General features: G+C 46.6%; 1 protein-coding gene across 4 annotated transcripts in view; it reads right to left on the bottom strand.

Annotated features, from left to right (window-relative positions):
• Window positions 1-20713, bottom strand: part of SLX4 (SLX4 structure-specific endonuclease subunit) — an 83641-nt gene extending 62928 nt beyond the window's left edge. For 2 of the 4 annotated variants that reach the window (XM_029576593.1, XM_029576591.1), the window contains exons 1-4: window positions 20080-20713; window positions 15659-15883; window positions 6749-6938; window positions 3189-3410 (exon numbers count right to left, since the gene is read on the bottom strand). In XM_029576593.1, coding sequence (XP_029432453.1) covers window positions 3189-3410; window positions 6749-6938; window positions 15659-15883; window positions 20080-20491 — 1049 coding nt within the window. In that variant the 5' untranslated portion in view covers window positions 20492-20713. The remainder of the gene's footprint in view (window positions 1-3188; window positions 3411-6748; window positions 6939-15658; window positions 15884-20079) is intronic. The other 2 variants (XM_029576595.1, XM_029576594.1) reach the window with 2 other exon arrangements.
• Window positions 20714-20976: the final 263 nt, after the last annotated feature.

Raw genomic sequence — 20976 nt, forward strand, 5'->3', positions numbered from 1 at the left:
ATCCAATATTGGCCGGAAGGACCCCTCCTTCTTCGGGACTACGAAATAGATGGAGTACCTGCCGGCCCTGTGCTCCTCTGGAGGGACCGGAACAATAGCCCCCAGGGATTTCAAGTGACTCAGGGTTTGCCCGACTACCTCTTGCTTGGCCAGAGAGCCGGCGGGAGAAATCAGAAAAAGATCCCTTAACGGGCGGGCAAAATCCAACTCGTAACCGTGGGCAATGATATTTAGGACCCACTGGTCCGACATGATCCTGACCTACTCCTCGAGAAACAGGGAGAGACGACTTCCCACCACTGGAACCGGGGAGAGGGTCAGAACACCTTCATTGGGACTGCTTACCTCTGGTTGCCCCTTGAGAGCCTCCCTCCCGAAATGGCCTCCGACCATGAAAGGAAGTAGGCCCTCTGAATCTGTTGTCAGGCGGAAAAGCAGGAGGCTGCGACTGCCGAAATCTGCGCTGTTCTCGGAAACAGTAACACGCTGCCCCAAAGGGCCTGGAAGACTTAGGCTTGTCTTCTGACAATTTATACACCTTATTCTCCCCAAGAGACTTAAGGGCATCAAGCTCCGCCCCTCTAACACAGAGCACTGACACCTCAAAAATGCACTTGAGGAGGACTTCTAGCTGCCTATCCTGTTAAGTCCTTAAGAGCCGTCGCTCCCGTAACAGGAATGGTGGTCCGCTTGGTCACCGCAGTAACTGACGCGTCCACCTTGGGAATCCTGAGGATATCCAAATTTTGAAGAAAAAACTGACTGGCCCTTTAAAGGATCCGATAGGTGAGGGGGAGGAGGCGGGCCCTGGATCGTGCGGTCGAACGGAACTCAGACTGGGAGGAGAAATCGGATCACCATTCCGCATCTCGAGGCAAAATGGGCCCAAAATCACCCCCGGACGACCCCAGAAGTTGATTGCTGTTTTTTGCGATGTCCCTGGGGAAGACAAACCCTTCCTCCTTACCGTCTCACATGTAAGAGAGTCCAGTCGGGACTCCTTGCTTTAAAGCTTTATTAAGATAATCATGGTTTCACCGCAATTTGAGCTGCAGACTCATCTCCTCTAAGAATTTTTGGAATTGGCCCCCCTGACGCAGCCTGACACGAAACACGGCCGTGTCAGGGCTCCGTTTGATTACTTGCCTTGAACTCTACAATTTAAGAGTTGTGCACTATTGTTGTATGCACACATTAAAATATTAGTGTTCTGGTTAAAGTGGTATTGTCCAGTTTAGTTGTTTATACTGAAGGTTCCGCTCTTGGCTCTCTTCTCGGACAGGTCGAGGGTCATCCTTTGGCAGCTCACCCGGACGTGGTTCGGTTTTTGAGGGGAGTTAAACACCTATGTCCGCCCGCTTGCAATATTTGTCCTTCGTGGAGTCTTAATCTGGTCCTCCGGGCCCTCTGTTCTGCTCCGTTCGAACCCCTCCGACGGGCTATGGTAAAGGACCTTACACTCAAGACAATTTTCCTTGTTTCGATCGCCTCCGCTTGGCGGGTCTCTGAGATTCAAGTATTATCCTGTCGGGAACCCTTTTTGCGATTCTCCGACTCCGGTGTCTCTCTCAAAACAGTGCCCTCTTTTGTTCCAAAGGTGGTGTCTGTCTTCCATGTCATCCAGTCAGTTGAGCTTCCAGCGTTTTCTCCGAAAGAAATTGCGGGTACCGTGGAGGCGACCTTCGTAAACTGGATGTCAAGCGCGTTCTCCTCCAGTTTCTTTCGGGTCTCAGACTACCTTTTTGTCCTCTGGAGTGGTCCCAATCGGGGCAAGCCGGCTTCTAAGACTACTATTGCACAATGGTTGAAGGAAGCCATTTCCTCAGCTTATCTCTGCCAAGGACGAACAATTCCGGAGGGCTTAAAGGCTCACTCTCTTCGTTCTCAGGCTACTTCCTGGGCGGAGAGCCAATCGGTCTCTCCGCAAGAGATTTGCAGGGCCGCCACCTGGACATCCTTGCATACTTTTGCTCGACACTACTGTCTGGATGTGCAAGCGCCGGTTTTTGGTTCCTTTGGGTGGCAAGTGCTTCGAGCGGGACTGTCTTGGTCCCACCCGGGATAGGGAAGCTTTGGTACATCCCACAGTCTGGACTGATCCGGGTACGTACAGGGAAATGCAGTTAGTGTTAAATTATTTGATCACACAAAGCCACATAACTTTAGACATGATATTCAAAAGAATATCAGGTTATGCTTAAACTTATCCAGCTAAGGTTGGCCAGATAAATTTAATCGGGGAAATTCAGTTATCCAGCTAATGTTAACCAAATAACTTGTCCACTAAATGGCCTACTGAATATTGGCCTTCACATTGCCTATCTAGTCTGCCCATCCACACAAATAATTCCGTTTTAGAATCCCTACCACTCCCAAGAGATCCCCTGTGTTTATCCCATTCCTTCCTGAATTCTGATACATTCTTGTCGCCACCACCTCCATGGAGAACTGTTCCATACATCCACTAACCTCTCCATAAAGAAATATTTCCTGAGATTACTCCTATCTATCCTCTTTCACTTTCATCCCATGACCCCTGGTTCTAGAGTTTCGTTTCCACTGAAAGAGGCTCACTTCCTGTGCATGGAAATCTTGGAGGTATTTAAATGTCTCTATCATATCTCCCCTATCTTGCCTTTTCTCTAGGGTATATATGTTAGATCTTTAAGTCTGTCTCCATATTCTTAGGAACAAAGACCACTGACCATTTTAGTAGCCTCCCTCTGGACAGACTCCAACCTGTTTATATCCTTTTGAAGGTGCAGTCTCCAGAATTGTATACAGTATTCCAAATAAGGTTTCACCAGAATCAACATCGCCTCCATTTTTCTGTCGATTATTACTCTCCCTATGCAGAGAAGCATCTTTCTGGCTTTTGATGTCGCCTTATCCACTTGTTCGGCCACCTTAAGATCATCATACGATCACCCCCAGATCCTGCTCTTTCGTGCTTAGAAGAATTTCATTCCCTGCACTGTATTATCTCCCTTGGGTTTTTGCAGCTTAAATGCATAACACTAATTTTTAGCATTAAATCTTAGACCCTAGAACATTTCTTGAGCTTCTCTAGATCCCTCTTCATGTTTTCCACACCTTCCTGGCTGTCTATCCTGTTGTAGATTTTGGTATCGTTGGCAAAAAAATAAACCTTTACAATTTGCTGAGCAACTGAGTGAAGTAATGCCCACCTGTCTCCTGCAAGCAGCCCCTCTGCAGGGGGGACCATCTGCCTCTGCACCGCCTGCAGCAGCAGCTGCGGAGAAACCTGCATTTGGGTGGCACAGCGTTTCAGGTGAGCTGCTCGGCTCTTCACAGCGTTAAACTGCTTCCCACAGATCGGGCACTCTGGGATGCTGGGCCGCTGGAGAGATGGCAGCACAGATGTCGCTTTCTCGTCCTCATCCAAACACCTGTAGGAACCAGAAGATATCCAGCAACATGTGACACCAAACATATGTGGGGGTTTACAGGGCACAGGATAAAAAAAAACAACACCTGCAGTAAGCTGCATGCATCTTTGGGAGGCTAGGAGTCCATTTTTAGCCTGCAGAAATGGCAGTGCATGAAATCCAGCAGGTGGATTGTGGGGAATATAGAAAACTATGGCATGGAGACAGCAGAAATATCGTGGGAAGCAGAAAAAAAATAAGAGGGAGCCAGCAGAAGTGTCGCCTTTTTAATATATATATATATTTTTTTTCTTGTCACAGCCACCAGAGGAATAAGCGTCTCTGGTCTATTAGAATAGGTAGTGACCCCACTGGCCAGAGGAATGACCCTTCTCTGGTGCAAGGTAGAAGAGGGGAGAGAGTGACCGGCCCACCGGTAAATACTCTCCCCACTCACCGGGCTAGAAGCCAAAAATCTCCAGGTATAAAGGCTTAAAGGCAATGCCCTTCCTTGCCTGCCTTAGAGATAATCTGCCTTAGATATAATATAGGAATTCTTAGATTTCTTTGTTTTTTTTGGTTGTTTTTTTCAGTTGATCTAGTCAAAAGTTAATAGATAGAATACAAACAGCCAAAACAGGTTATGGCAAAAATATGTAATCTGTAATTGTTTTGTGACAGGGATCAGGACCACAAGTCATGTCTCTTTATCTGCTGGAGTCAGAGAGATACTGAAGGGGACGCAGGTATATCTAGGGGTGCCTTTTCAGTTTTTCTCTGACTCCATCTGCTGGAAGGGAGGCATAACCCAGCAGTCTGGACTGATCCTGGTATGTACAGGGAAATGCCATTATCTGTCCCATTCTGAAAACACCTTCTCTCAACATATTTTCTCAGCAGCCTCTCTCTTTACTTCCATTACATCTTCCTCTCTCTCGCCAATCATTCCTACTCTGTTCTGGTCAATAACACTAAGTCTGATTCCTCTTCCATATCTGGTGGTATCCTTCATGGCTCTGTATTTGGTCCTGTCTTACTGGTCTTGGTTTATTCATCTCTATTCATGGGTGTGCATATCATTGCTTTACCAACGTCGGGAGGATCTATTGCTCCTGGTCTTCTCCATCCCTCATCTTTCCACTTATTCCATAATTTTAAAATGGACCCTTTTCTTTCCTCTAACGCATTATTTCCTTCCAAGGGCTCCTTTTCAAGACTACTGTAAGCTCTCCTCATTGGCTCAAGTAATTCTTCCCTCTAATCCCTTCTGATCTTTCAAAACTCAGCATCTTGCTTGTCTTTCAACATCTTCAACACACCCATGTCTCCCCTGCTGGTGTGTTCATTGTAATTACCAGTTAAGTTTTGGTGCCAACGTAAAGATCGTAAGAAGTTTCCATACTGGGTCAAACCGAGGGTTCATCAAGCCCAGCATCCTGTTTTCAACAACAGCCAATCCAGGATACAAGTACCTGGCAAATACCCAAATGTTAAGTAGATCCCATGTTACTAATGCCAGTAATAAGCAGTAGCTGCTCCCTAAGTCAGTTTGATTAATAGCAGTGTAAGGATCCTCACTCTCACATTTAAACGTTTGTATCACCTTGCTGCCTCTTTACCTCTCCCTCTCTCTCCTTTCCCACCTCAAACTCACTAGCTTCACTCCTCTAACTGAATACTACTCACAGATCCAAACACCTGGCCGTCACCAATTCACTTATGTATCTTTTCTCTTCTATCCCCTCACATTAGGAATAAACTCTCTCAAAATCCATATAAGACCATGTATCTGATCACCTTCAAATCACATCTAAAACCCATCTTTTTGATTTGGCCTTCATTCTCATCTTGTTCTATCATTCTCTACTGATCTGGGAATTATTGCAAGGTTCCCTGGATTAGAACCACATAAACAGTACACAGTAAAATCTGTATATATGATGCATAAAATGTGACTGAAGCTGGAAAAAAAAAAAAAAAAAAAAAGAGAAGGAGAAACAGGAGACTGTGCTGAATTTGATAAGGTCCTGTTCCTGGAATACTTTTTCAGGGGTGGTTCTATAATAAGAGAGGGTAAGGTGGCTGCCTCAGGTGTCAAGATTTTGAGGCGGCAAAATTTCCCCCCCAAAACCTTCCTGCCACGGCCACCTCACCCTGCATTCAGACCAACACCAGCGCTGGCACAGAGAAGTCACATGCTAATGAGGTTTCCACCCCTCACCAGCAAAATAAAGGTCCCGCTGTGATGAGGAACTGTTGTGTGCTGGCAGGGTTCCCACTTCCCACCAGCAAAAAGATGATCCAGCAGCCAAAACAGCCACTCTGTGGTGCTGTCAGCATTTCCCCCGCAGAAGAAAAGGCCTATGGTGCTGCCAGTGTTTCTAATGCAGCAGGCAGCAGAAAAGGGCCTGTAATGCCCCTGCAGCCAGCAGCAAAAGAGCCCCTCCTGTGCAGCTGGAGAAAAGGTGTAAAGTGTGTGTATGAGTGAGAGAGACTCTGGATGTGTGTGTATGTGTGTGTGTGTATATATATATATATATATATATATATATATATATATATATATATATATATATATATATAATGTGTGTGTGTGTGTGTGTGGATGTATGAGAGGGTTGGTGTGTGGGTGGGTGTGGGTGGGTGACTATGTGTGTGTGTGTATTTCTGTAAGCGTGTACTTCTGTAAGTGTCTATGAGAGAGAATGGCTGTGCATAGCAGGTCTAACTCAGCTGAATATCTCATGTAGAAACATAGAAACATGATGGCAGAAAAAGATCCCCTCTATTTATCCCATGCTTTCTTGAGTTCAGATACTGTTTTTGTCTCTACCACGTCCAATGGGAGGCTGTCCCACACATCCACCACCCTCTCTTTAAAGAAATATTTCTTAAGATTACTCCAGAGTCTACACCCTTTCAACCTCATCTCATGACCCCTCGTTCTAGCGCCTCCTTTCCATTAAAAAAGGCTCACCACCTGTGGTATTTAAATGTCTCTATCATATCTCCCCTGTCTCACCTTTCCTCTAGGGTATACATATTTAGATCTTTAAGTCTATCTCCATATGCTTTAGAATGAAGACGACTTACCATTTTAGTATCCCCCCTTTGGACAGACTCCATCCTGTTTATATCCTTTTGAAGGAGCAGTTTCCAGCATCATATATGAGATCTCACCAGGGATCCATACAAGGGAAATATCACCTCCCTTTTCCTCTTAGCTAGTCGGATAAGTTTTATAAGGCTAACTTACATAAACATTTAAGTTTTGAATAATCTAGCTTAACATGTATTTATACAAAGGGTGTGACGCGACTGCAGCAGCATGAGAGCAGAGGGAAGAGATGGTTTCTGACCTGTTGGCATGCTGCTCTCGGAGTGCTGAGTTCATAGCTGAGAGATCTTTCTGACAGATCTGGCAAAAGCAGCAACTCTCTTCTTCCAAGCTCCCTAAGCTCTCACCAGCTATCTCCTTTCTCACTTCTTGCTGGAGGACCAAAGCCAGAGCTTCATCATTCTCCTCTACGGACAGGGCTGGGTTGGTAACTAAAATAAAGGAAAGTCAGATTTACTGACATCTAATAAGGTCCTCTAAATGCAAGAGAGATGGAAGAGACCTTTGGACATGGTTTAGCTTAATGTTGCGTCGATAGCTGTAGGTGTGCTGAGATTATCTCCCACACTTACTCAGACAGACAAATTCCCATTTTCAGAAGGCCGGATGTTAGGTCTCTGTTCTTCTTTAAGCTTAATATCAAAAAAGAGTGAAAAAACTGGAATATTAGAAAAAAAAATCACTTATGCATAAATCAATGAAACCCCCCCCCCCCCCCAAAAAAAAATCCTTCAAAAATGGAAATACACATAGAATTTTCACTCATAAAAATGACCACCACCACTTACTTATGTTATAATGATGGTGCCATAAATCATCATTACTCTTTTATATGTATTACAGTCCCAAAACACCTTTGATTTTTTTCTTTGTAGTAAAATCATAAATTTGAATTGTATGGCATGAGAATAAACTTGCAACGTTGAGACCAAACCTTTATAACATCTTAAAAAGTGAAACTTAACATGCAGCATTGAGGTCAGTCCTCTATGTCACCCGACATGGGTTGCGTTTCACAACACTCTGTTGCTCTGCAAACACCACTCCAAATCATTGGTCTTTAAGCTTAACCATCTATGCAACAAAAATTTTAATCTGCTGGTGTTCAATTTGTGCAGTCAGACGCCCAGCACTCACACTCATGCACGGGTAGGAGAGGAGTATGGTGAAGAAAGAACTGAAGACTCCAGAAGAATGCATTTCAGTCCTGTTTTGTACAGAGCATTGCCAGGGCCCTTTCCTGGCTGGCAGAAATTCACTGGTCAGAAGACTAGGAGCAACTAAAGGAAAATTAGTTCTTACCTGTTAATTTTCGTTCCTGTAGTACCACGGATCAGTCCAGACTATGGGTTGAGCCTCCTGTCCAGCAGATGGAGACAGACCAAAACTACAAGGGTATCCTATAACAGGATAGAGCCTATCCTGCAACCCTTCAGTATGACTATTGTCAAAGCAAAAATAATAAAGAGAACCCTCAAGGATCAAGCAAGTAACAAGAGAACTCAAGTAAGAACCAGAGAACTCAGCAAAAAACATTAACAATCGTAACTATAGGAACTCTGTAGAGGAAAAAACGCTCTTGAATCATAGACATCACTGAGATGCTTCCGGTGCCTCAATTAGAGCCGCAAGATATCGGAGAAGGCCGAACATATCCTGCAATGGACGGAAAGAAAACTTCGAGCGAACGACAGAGAACAGGGAAGGGCGTCTGGACTGATCCGTGGTACTACAGGAACGAAAATTAACAGGTAAGAACTAATTTTCCTTTCCCTGTACATACCCGGATCAGACCAGACCATGGAATGTACCCAAGCTTCCCTAGACAGGGTGGGACCGAACAAGGCTTGCTCGAAGCCTTCCGAAAGAACCGAAGACTGGCGCTTGAACATCAAGACGATAATGCCGAGCAAAGGTATGCAGCGATTTCCAAGTCGCCGCCCTGAAAATTTCCTGGGGAGAAACATATTGACTCTCCGCTCAGGAAGTGGCCTGAGAAGACAAAGAATGAGTCTTCAGACCCTCAGGAATCATTCGGCCTTGGCAAATATAGGCTGATGAAATTGCCTCCTTTAACCATCGAGCTATCGTGGTCTTAGACGCCTGTTTGCCCCTATTTGGGCCACTCCAGAGGACAAAGAGGTGGTCAGACACCCGAAATTCATTTGTGGCCTGAAGGTACCGCAAAAGGATGCGTTTGACGACCAGGCGGTGAAAGTTATAGCCAACGGGACCCGCAACATCCTCAGCAGAGAATGCCGGGAGTTCCACCGATTGGTTGACGTGGAAGGAGGAGACAACTTTCGGCAAGAAGGAAGATACGGTCTTAAGGGAAACACCCGAATCAGAAAAACGCAAGAAGGGCTCTCGGCAAGACAACGCCTGAATCTCCGACATGCGCCTGGCGGAGCAAAGAGAGACTAGGAAAACCGTCTTGAGCATCGTCTTTGAGAGTAGCATGATGAAAAGACTCAAAAGGAGCACCACAGAGAGCCCGCAGAACCAAATTAAGACTCCACGAAGGACAAGTGATGCGGACGGGCGGCTTCAAATGCTTGACCCCTTTGAGAAAACGGACCACATCCGGGTGGGACGCTAGCGGTAAACCTTCCAGACTGCCGAGGAGGGAGCCAAGGGCGGACACTTGGACGCGGAAGGAGCTGAGAGAAAGGCCTTTGGAGAGGCCCTTCTGGAGGAAGGAAAGGATCGAGGAGACCGGGGCAGAGTGAACAGATATCCCCGATTCTGCGCAAGCCACTTCGAAGTCCTTCCAAACCCGGACATAGGCGAGCGAAGTTGAGGTCTTACGAGCGCGCAGAAGGGTAGATATAACCTCACCCTTATTATCCCTTTTTTCTTAATCTCCGCCGTTCAAAAGCCAAGCCGCTAGACAGAAGCGATCTGCCTGATCGAAAAAATACTGGACCTTGTCTATGAAGATACGGAAGATGACCAAGACAAAGAGGGACGTCCACTGCCAGATTCACTAGATCCACAAACCACGGTCTGCGCAGCCATTCTGGAGCTATGAGAACGACCGGACCCCTGTGGAGTTCTATTCTTCGGAGAACCTTTCCTACCAAGGGTCGGGGGGGGGGGGGGGGGGGGGAACACACATAGAGGAGAATGTCGGTGGGCCAAGGGAGGACTAGGGCATCCACCCCCTCCAAGCAGTGTTCCCTCCAGTGGTTGAAGAATTGGGGAGCTTGGGCATTGCCCAAGGTCGCCATCAAATCCATGTGAGGAGTTCCCCACCTGCGCACAATCAGCTGCATCGCCTCGGCGGACAACTCCCACTCGCCAGGATCGAGATGCTGTTGACTGAGAAAATCGGCCTGCACATTGTCCTTGCCTGCTATGTGAGACGCTGCCAGTCACTCTAGGTGACGTTCCGCCCAGACAAAGAGCTTGCTGGCCTCCAAAGCCACCAGGCGACTCCTGGTGCCCCCTTGACAATTGATGTAAGCCATCGTAGTGGAATTGTCCGAGACAACACGGACCACCCTGTGGTGAATGAGCGGGAGGAAAGCTTGGAGAGTTAGACGGACCACTCAGGCCTCCAGACGATTGATGTGCCAGCAGGACTGTACCGGGGACCACCGTCCCTGACAAGATTTTGATTGGCATGCTGCTCCCCAGCCTGAGAGGCTGGCATCTGTTGTTACTACTACCCAGTGAGGCATCTGTAAGGATATGCCCTTCAGGAGGTGCCGGAGCGAGAGCCACCACTGCATGTCGCAGATGGTAGAGTCGGAGAGCGGGAGCTCCATCTGAAACTGTTCCGAAACTGGCTTCCAGCGGGATAGCAACGCTTTCTGTAAGGGACACATATGCGCAAAAGCCCATGGTACCAGGTCTATAGTGGAAGCCATGGTCCCCAGCAGCTGGAGATAATCCCAGGCCGTAGGGAGAGGCATGAGGGTGAAATTGCGGACCTGGTCCATCAGCTTGAATGCCCAAACGTCCGGAAGGAATACCTTGCCTACCCGGGTATCAAAGCGAGCCCCCAGAAACTCCAACACCTGCGAAGGGTTCAGATGGCTTTTGGGAAAGTTGATAATCCAGCCCAGTGAAGTGAGTAGAGCTAGAACTCGGTCGACTGCCAGCCGGCAAAGAGATTCCGACTTGGCGCGCACTAGCCAATCGTCCAGATAAGAATGCACTAACACTCCTTCCTGTCGAAGCATGGCCGCCACCGCCACCATGACCTTGGAAAACGTGCGCGGAGCTGTGGCGAGACCGAAGGGCAGGGCCCGAAATTGAAACTGTTAGCCCAAGATGTGGAAGCAGAGAAATTTCTGATGCTCGGGCCGGATCGGGATGTGTAGGTAGGCCTCCGTCAAATCTAAGGAGGCCAGATATTCGCCGGGGTGAACAGCCGCTATTACTGACTTCAGGGTCTCCATTTGAAAATGAGGCACCTTGAGGGCTCGGTTGACTCGCTTGAGGTCCAGAATGGGACAGAAAGAACAGTCTTTTTTCGGTACTTCGAAGTAGATAGAATATTGACCACCGCCTTGTTCCTCCATGGAGACTGGGACTATGGCTCCCAGCCCGAGCAGTCTGGAGAGGGTCTGAGACACTGCCGCCCGGTTCTGAGGTCCACAAGGGGAAACTGTGTGTAGATCCATTAGGTCTCGAGCAAAGTCTAAAGCGTAGCCGTTCCCAATTATGTCGAGTACCCACTGATTCGACGTGATTTTGACCCATTCCTCGAGGAAGCGAGAGAGACGACCCCCTAAGTTTGGAACAGAGGAATGGGCCCACTGAATTTCATTGGGAGGCGGGCTTGGCAGTGAAACTCTGCGGGAGGCCATCTCGGAAGGTGCGACAGCCTCGAAAGAACTGCGACCAGGACTGAGCTCTGGAGGAGTTTCCCCTAGAAAAGGACCCCCTCGGTCAGACATTATAATGTCGCTGACCCCGGAAATGTGTACGAGCCAGGAAGAAAGCTCTAGACTGTTTCGGGTGGTCCTCAGGCAGCTTGTGTACCTTGTTTTCACCCAAGGAATTATCTTCATGGACCCAGGTTATTTATCTTCATGGACCCCAGTTACATTTTCCCCTGTTCCATGTAATGTTCTTATGCAACATATACAACTACTGTTTTAATGTAAACCGACGTGATATGTATTTGCTACATAAACGCCGGTATAGAAAAATTCAAAATAAATAAATAAATATAAATAAGCTGCTCCAGGTCCTCGCCAAAAAGCAGCTTGCCCTTGAAGGGGAGGGTGCCCAACTGAGCCTTGGAAGAGGAGTCAGCCGACCAATTCCGGAGCCAGAGAAGCCTCCTGGCCGAGACTGCGGAAGCCATCGCCTTCGCCTGGACGGGGAACAAGTCGTAAAGGGCATCAACCCCATACTCTATTGCACCTTCCAACCTTTCAGCCTGCTCTGCCTCTGCAGACGGGAGGTCCTGGGTGCTGAGTAATTGCTGCATCCAAAGATTTGCCCGCTGCATGAGACTGCTGCAAATCGACGCCCGAACACCCAAGGCCAAGAATTTGAAAATATGTTTGAGATAAAACTCCAGCTTGTGGTCTTGGACGTCTTTCAGGGCCGTAGCACCCACCACTGGGAAGGTGGTGTGGTTTGTGACCGCCGTCACCGAAGAATCCACCTTAGGGATTTTTTAGCATTTCCAGACACTCCTCTGGTAAGGGGTAAAGCTTATCCATAGCCCTCCCGACTCGGAGCCCCGACTCGGGAGCTTCCCATTCCCTTAGGAGCATCAGCTTGTGCATGGGATGAAAAGGAAAGGTGCGCGGAAGAGCCCTAAGTCCCGCCAGGACCGGGTCTACAGAGGCCGGCATAGCAGCCGTAAGCGCATCCACCGGAGTGTCAATACCCAGCTCCTGAATAACAAAAGGAATAATAGGGTCGAGCTCCTCCCTTTGGAATAAGCGGAGGACCAGCGGGTCATCCCCCTCTGGGGGGGGGGAGGGGTGTGTTTCCATCAACTGGGCATCGGGGTCCGGATACAGAGTAGCCAGAGAAGTCAGAGGATCCAGTGGAGGGGGGCCCCTGGGACCACCCGCACTCTAATGGGCCCCTGCGTATCCGGGGGTCGGCTGGGGGGCCAACCACGGAATCTTGGGGGGAGGGGGACCTGGGAGAGAGCCTGCCTCCTCTTCTAAGCTAGCTAAATAAGATTTGTGCAGAAGCAGCACAAATTCAGAAGAGAAAATAGGCCTAGAATTTCCGGGGGGGGGGGGGGGGGGGGGGGGGAGATAATTAAATCAGGCTCCTGTGACTCGTGCAGCTCAGAAACAGCAGCTGAAGAAAAACCCAAAATGGCCGCCATTCCCGCGGTTTGGGGACACGGGAACGGCACAGCCATGCGGCTGGAGGATCTGCCCCGAGTCCCAGACCGAGGAGGGGCCATCACCCCCCGGAAGACAAGCGGAACACAAACTTTCTCTGGAGAGCCTGATCGCAGGCTCTCCACAAGCAAGACAAATGGCAGATCGCGGCATGATCAAAGGAAAGCAGCCGAGCTGCAGTGCCTGAGTGAGTGGAGGCAGGAAAGCGAATCCTGCCCCTCCCGTCACTCAATCCCAGCTGTCTGCACCAGAAAACAAGCCCGAGGCAAAGGTGCCTTTTTTTTTTTTTTTTTTTAAGTTATTCAATCGGGCAAGCAAGGGAATGAAGCCTCCCTGTTGGCAGCCCCAGGGGGGGAAAAAAGGTCCCGGGAGAAAGAGAGTGAGAGAAGGCTGTCTAGGGGGAGAGCCTGGACCACCAGTATCGCCCCACAGCCGAGGACCACCGGGAAAAAGGGACCTAGGCTATTTATTTATTTATTTATTTATTTATTTAACATTTTTTATATACCGAAGTTCCAGCAACAATGTTGCTAATCACTTCGGTTTACATATAACATTGGAGTGACTTAACAAGTGTGTCTTACATGGAACAGGAAAATGAACTTGGAGAAAACTGAATAAATACTAATAACAAATAACATTAAAACAACAACAGTAGTAATAGAAATGTTATATACAGGCGATTAAAATGAATCAATTATGAATTAGGTATCTGCAAAATAGACAAGAGGGATTGGAAAATTACATCCCCCCCTCATTTCCTACTTTTCCCATTCAGACTTTCTTGTATTCAGAGCACGAGTTTGTACATACCTTCCTCGTTTTTCGTTTCTATTTTCTTTTTCGTTATTTGAATTAAATTATTTTTTAGTTATTCCTGTTACTTCCTTCTCCATATGCTAGTTGCATATACTTTTGTTTCTCAAATTGTTCTATGTATCATTGTTTCGTTCCAATGTAAACCGGGGTGAAGGCATGTGCTAAACCTCGGTATATAAAAGCTTCAAATAAATAAATAAATAAATAAATAAATTCTTTAGTTGTTGAGCTAAGAGGTATTATATTGCATAGACCTGGAGGAGGGCTTTGTGAATAGTACTCAATCGTAGGCTTGAGAGAAAAGCCAAGTTTTAAGTCTTTTTTTTAAAAGTGAGGGGGCATTGTTCAAGCCTGAGATCCGATGGTAGAGAGTTCCAGTGGATCGGACCTGCGTGGAGAAGGCTCTTTTGTTTGACGAAATTTTGAGTGGAGGGGTTTTCAGAGAGCCTTTTTGCGCAGTTCTCAGTGGACGGGAGGAAGTATGTAGCTGGAATGGGATCCTGAGGTCTAAGTATGAGGCTTTGTAAATGGATTTATGAATGGATGAAAGGGTTTTGTAGGTGATTCTGTATTTTATAGGGAGCCAATGGAGATTTTTTAATATTGGTGTTATGTGGTCTCTTTTTTTTGCTTTAGTTAAGATCCTGGCAGTGGCATTTTGGAGCATTTGTAGCGGTTTTAGGGAGATATCTGGGAGTCCAAGTAAAAGGGAGTTGCAGTAATCAATTTTAGAAAATATGATTGCTTGCAGAACTGATCTGAAATCCTGGGGGTGCAATAAAGGTCTGAGTCTTTTTAGAACCTGGAGTTTGAAGAAGCATTCTTTCACTGTGTTACTGATAAAACTTTTGAAATTCAGTAGGTTATCCATAGTGACTCCTAGGTTTCTGACCTGGGTAGATAGAGGAGGTGGTGCCGGAGGATGAGTGTTGGAGAGTTGGTAGTTGCCTTCTTGGGTGATTAGGAGGTATTCCGTTTTGTTGGTATTCAGAACTAGACAGAGATCAGCAAGGAGATTGGATATGGAGAGGAAGCATGAATTCCAAAAGTGAAGAGTTTCTTGCAAGGATTTGGTGATAGGAATAAGTATTTGGACATCGTCCGCATACAGGTAGTGGGTTAGATTTAGCTTAGAGAGTAGGTTACAGAGTGGGAGCAGGTAAATGTTGAATAAGGTCGGGGATAAAGAGGATCCTTGAGGGACGCCAAGGTTAGAACTGATCGGTTGAGATTCATAGTTGTTTATCTTAACTTTATAGAACCTGTCTTGTAGGAAGGATTTAAACCAGTTGAGTGCTGAGTTTTTGATACCAATCTCTGCTAGTCGGTCTAAGAGGATCTTGTGGTTTACAGTGTCAAACACCGCTGAGAGATCAAGGAGGATCAATAGGCAAGGGTGTTTTTTCTCTTGGTTTAAGAGAATATTGTCGGTTAGAGAAATGAGAAGGGATTCAGTGCTTCGGGATTTGCGGAATCCCGAAGCACTGAATCGGGATTTTACAATGGCCTCTTGTATTTTACAAACAAGAGGCCAAGCCCCCCCTAGGTCCCCCAAGAGCGAGGAGACAGGGACTGTCTCCTGAGAGGAAGACACAGAGTCCAATTTCTGACTTTTTCTTTTTTTAGTTATTTCTTTATTTGATTTTTTTTTTTTTTTTTTTAAAGCATGGAAGAAGAATAATACTTGCTTGATCCTGTATGAAAACAGAAAGAACCCACTAGTAAGGGCTAAGAAGTAAACACAGGGAACCGAAGGGTGAGCTGTCGCATCTGCTGGAGACAGACGAATACTGAAGGGTTGCAGGGTAGGCTCTGTCCTGTTATAGGATACCCTTGCAGTTTTGCTCTGTCTCCATCTGCTGGACAGGAGGCTCAACCCATTGTCTGGACTGATCCGGGTAAGTACAGGGAACTAATGATTTTAACCACTGGTTTTCAACAGGTGACCACATAGTTACCACACAACAGAGGTAATGAAAAGAGTTAGAGAGAAAAATACATACTGTGTTGCTGGCTGACACTGCCTTCCATTCTGAGCTTGGCCGAGCTCTCGATAGGCACGTGCCTCAGACGCTTTGCGTCTCCTCTCCTGAATTGTTGCATCCTCTGTAAGACCAGTTCTGCTGTATGAGGTCTGGGCAGTGCTTGGGTGTTTGCTGCGACTGATGAAACACATTCTCCAGCAGCAGGACAGGCTGGTGCCATCTGGGGGCAGCAGGGCTGAGAACCTAAAAGCAGGAAACACACAATTCAATTTTACACTTACATAGCCCAATAATCTGATTGGAACATGTGCTAACCAATCAAAAAGCAATTACAGCAATGTCACTGTCCATGGTAATTCATCAGAACATGGCCCTCAACTGCATGTATGAGAAAACAACATAAAATAACAGTCTCGGTAATTATCATTTATATTTTTCTTACAGGTGGTTTAATCCTTCCAGTTTGGCCAGGAGCTAGAGCATGTCGCCAGAGGGGACAGGGCATTAACCGCTTCCCATATAATACAGGTTTGAAATCCCAGCACAAAGATCAAGACAGGACAGTCCTCAGCTCATGACTCAGACCTTATTTAGGTCTTAAATTGCAGCCCATTAACCATGTCTGATAAAGTGCCATCTCTCACCAGGAGCTATGGCAAACAAGCCCCCCCCACACACACACACACACTTCTTTTTAAGCCAAACGAGACTTTTCAGGTACTCTGAAGAGCACCCTTTCCCTCCACTTTCACAAGAAGATTCATGGATTCACATCTGAATAGGACATCCACTGTAATGCTCTGTGAAAAGTGCCTCTTCCTTCCCTGCAGAAACACACAGCGGTCATTCTCACATCCCAGGAACAACATATCTCCAAACTATACAAATTATGCTTGTCGAGATACCTGAACCTAGGTATCTCATGGAGCCCAGCCAACTCTCCTTCGCTAGGAGCGCCTTAAATGATCTCATACATAAGAAAACCAAAAAAAGCTTACTCTACTACAAATATAAACTCTTCCAGTATGGTAACAAGACTGGGAAACTTCTGACCAACCTTGTCAAAACCTGGGAAGGCAGATCTCATATTTGCTTTACAGGACCACACCGGTCAGGTTAAACATCCTTCCAAAGATATTGGTGACATTTTTTTTACAGGTATTATCAGGACCTATACAACTCTGAACCTTGCAAGTTATCTTCCATCCAGAATTATCTAGCTAAGACTGCTTTGCCCCAAGTGTCGGAGGAAAACCTTCAGCATTTGAAAACCACAATTACACTTCCAGAATTGTTGTTAGCTATTAAAACCTCAGCTCTATGCAAATCTCCTGGCCCAGATGGCCTACCCAATGAATTTTATAAGATTTTGTCTGTTTGCCTCTAAGTAAGTTTTTTGACACTCTCTCAGGAATGGAGTACAAATAAAGTTACCATAGTTTTTCTCCCAAAGTTGGGGCGGGCTTCCACTTTACCTAGTTCATATCGGCCAATTTCTCTTCTCAATTTTGATATTAAGATTTTGGCAAAGATTATTTTTGTCCCAGTTAATATTACCAGTACAGGTAGGTTTTGTTAGGGGCAAACAGATAGTGATGAATGTTAGGCGATTAATGGCTTCCATGGACTTCTCTCTTAAAAAAAATGTGTAAATTCCTTATTAATTAGCTTTGAAGCAGAAAAAGCATTTGATAGGATGAATTGGTTATTTCTTTTTGAAGTTCTAAGAGAATATTGATTCCATGACCTGTTCCTCTCCTTTCTTCATATGCTTTACTCTAATCCGCAGGCTGCCATTTTGGTCAATGGGGAGTTTTCTAAAGACTTTACATTATCTTGGGGGACACATCAGGGGTGTCCCTCTGTCACCACTGCTTTTTGTACTTTCATTGGATCTTCTTTTTCGGATACTAAACTCTTCCAAGGACATACAGGGGATAGACATTGGGACTGCAACTTTCAAACTGGCTGCCTTTGCAGATGATCTATTGATACATATTACTGATCCCGTTCGCTCTTTACAGGCAGCCCTATTGGAAATTGCTACATATGATTCTCTTGTGGGTTTCAAGTTAAACCCGCAAGAAAACTATATGCTAAGGCAATTGGCTCATGGAATACCAATGTTTGGGGTGGGGCTTTCCTCTTAAGTGGGCAGGGAACCAAATTAAATATTTGGGGTTTTAGCTTCCTAGGGATCTCTCTACTTTATATTTGGTCAATGTCTCTAAACTGCATGAGAGAACTGAGAACTCCTTATTGGCTTGGCACCATCTGCCATTGTCCCTGACGGGTCGCATCTACTTACTTAAAATGACTGTTCTCCCCCGTTGGTTGCATGTTTTGAAGGCTTTGCCTGTTTCTATTTCTGGATCCACTATTAAGAGTCTACATGGGTCCTTTAGTCATTTTCTATCGGGGGCAAAAAACCGAGGCTGGCCTTGAAGGTCTTAATGAAATCTTTACAGAAAGGGGATTTTGGGCTACCTGACTTGCAAATGTGCAATCATGCCATCAACCTCCGACACATAGGGGACTGGTTACTGAACACAAATTATTATTCTGATATCATCTTGGAGAATCTAATTGCCCCTATTTCTCTGCAATACATACTCCAAGCCAAATTCTCTCTTGTCTCTAAGTCTGTACAGTCTGCAATTTTTGTCTTCCCCTTTCGTAAGACATGGAGATGGCTTCTGTTTTGCTCATCTTTGTGCTCTTTCTCATCGCCTTTTTTGCCAATTCGAGGGAATGTGGGCTTTTCTCCAGGTATGGGCCCCTCCTATTTCCAAGCTTGGGCCTTGAAGGGGCGGCAAAGATGAAGGCCCCCATGTGCCGCGAACAGAGTGTGCTTCGCTCACTGCAAAGATGAAGGACCCAGTGAAAGCGAATGTGTGTAGGTGAGAGGAGAGGGAGAGGGGAGTGAGAAAGGAGAGGGGGCGTGAGAGAGAAAAAGGGAGGGAAGGGGTGTGGGGGAGGGGAGGATGAGAGAGAGTAGGGGAATGAGAGAGCAGGGGGGGTGTTTGAGTGTGGGTGCCAGAGAGAGGGAATCTATATGAGGAGATTGTGAAGGAGTATGTATGTGTGTGAGAGATTGGGAGCTCATCTGAACACGAGGGCGTTAGCCTGTGTGAAGGGACCGTGTATGTGTGAGACAGAGCCTGTGTGAAGGGGTGCATGAGAGAGAGACATAGGTAGCCTATGTGAGAGAGAAAGAGAGCTTGTGTGGGTGTGTATGCAAGAGAGAGGGACCCTGTATAAGGGGATGTGTGTGTGCGCGAGAGAGTGAGGGAGCCTATATGAGGGTGTGTGTATGGGTTCTAGAGAAAGGGAGCATGTGTGTGAGAGAGGGAGGGACAGAGGAAGCCTGTGTGAGGAGCAGTACTGAAAACGGGGTCAAACTCTGGGACTGGTGATAGAGTGGAATGGGTTGAGCCTCGAGGTGGAGGAGACTGGCAGGTGGAGGAGTTGGAGCCTGAGAGGGCAAAATGGCCATGGGAGTAGGGAGAGCGAGTGGAAGGGACAACTCTTACAGTGAATTTCTAGGGAAATTCTGCTCAAAATATTTAAAATTCTGCATCTAAGTAATATCTTATGTCTATATTAATTTAAAATGTAATTACTTAAAGACTGTCATGTAAATTGTGTTTTGACCAATATAAAGTTTGCAAAATTTTAAGTTTTTGTGCGCAGAATTCCCCCAGGAGTAATATATGGTAAAACTCCAATTCTGTCCACTAAAAGCTCTGTTAGTTATGTACTTTTCTATCAATGTCAGCAACTTATGCCTGCATGCAATTCCTAACTTCTCTAAAAGCTCTAACATTAACTTCAAGAAAGATCTAGGTAAAACCAGTGCAAAACAATAACTCTCACTTCAGCATAGAAAGGTTACTAAAGTTCACAGCATGAGGCTGGCTATTTCTGTGTGACCTGCATAGTGAGCTTAGCTTGACATTATAAAAAACACAAAGGCCAGCTTTCTAAGATTCTACATGCTAAAACAATTGTGCACATTATTGCCGTTTTTAATAAATCAGGAGCTACTTCCAACAGAGGTTTTGGCCTCTGTTGGAAACAGGATGCTGGGCTTGATGGACCCTTGGTCTGTCTCAGCATGGCAATTTCTTATGTTCTTATGTTCTAATCCCAAGCCTAATAGGTATAATATCTTGGAGCATCTCAAAGATAAAATGATAGGGGATGAAGACACTGGATTGGCCAATGCCGTTACCAAATGCAGATAATTCAGAAAAGCTATAATCAAAACTCACAGGATGCACACTCTGTGTATGGATACTAGATACAAATGGGAAGCGGCTTTAGAATACATATGAGGTAAGGGGGTAATGATGTGTGTGATGGATAACCAGAATACACCCCTAATCTTTGAGGTGTAGGCAGGTGAGAAGACAACACAAAAAGGTGGGGTATGTTACCTGCCTGGGTCTTCTGGTCATCACTTTGGGGCAGAGCTTGAGCTGGATTTCCTGTGTTCCAGTCTCCAGTTCCTCCTACTCTTGCGCTCTCTTCCCCTGCAGAGGTCTGCTGTTCACTCCTCAGTTGTGTTTCCACATCTCCAGTTACTCCTTCCACGATTGGTTCTAGCGGCTCCCTGGAGGAGCTTGCAGACCCCGCATGCTGTTCTTTCCTCTTTGCTCTGTCATTCAGCCTTTTGCCCTTTGTCACAACGGCTTTGGTATTTTTTGCTCGGCCCTTCACGGAAGAGCTTTTTTTCCCATTCTCAGCTGCCCTGCCACCATCCTTCTTCTCGCCCTCTGCCCTGCTCCTCTTCACCCTTCTCAGCAGTTTGGCACAGAGCTCAGTAAAATCATCATCCGATTCTTCCATTGGCTGCCTGCGTTACTTGTGACAGCGCTTCTCAACCGGCGAGTCGCGCGCGCGCCCGCTGCGCTTCCCCCCCCCCCCTCCTCTCCTCGCCTCAGCGAGACGAACACTGCTGCCGTTCTCCTGCCCGGGCTATCGGCACATTCAAGCCCGGAGGGGAACGGCAGCAGTGTTTGTGGAAGCCGACAACAGAAACATAACCTTTTCTTCTTCCCGCCCCTGTGGCCCGGAAGAGGAAGTGATGTTTACCAGGCACGCCGGAAGAAGAAAAGGCCATCCTGCTGCTGCCTCTGCAGAAATCGCGTCCCAAGGCCCCCCCTGGCCCTGCAGCGATAAGAAGGCAGCACTCAGCTGTTTGCCTGTGCTGCGATCATCAGGGCACAGAGCAGCCATTTGAGAATGTGGCTGCCGGGATTTCCTACCGTGCGGCTGTTGGGGAAATCCGTCCATTAGCTGCAAAAAAATAAAAGGCTGGGGTGGGGAGAAGA

This window comes from Rhinatrema bivittatum, chromosome 14 (genome assembly GCF_901001135.1).
Source record: "Rhinatrema bivittatum chromosome 14, aRhiBiv1.1, whole genome shotgun sequence".
Lineage (NCBI taxonomy): Eukaryota > Metazoa > Chordata > Amphibia > Gymnophiona > Rhinatrematidae > Rhinatrema > Rhinatrema bivittatum.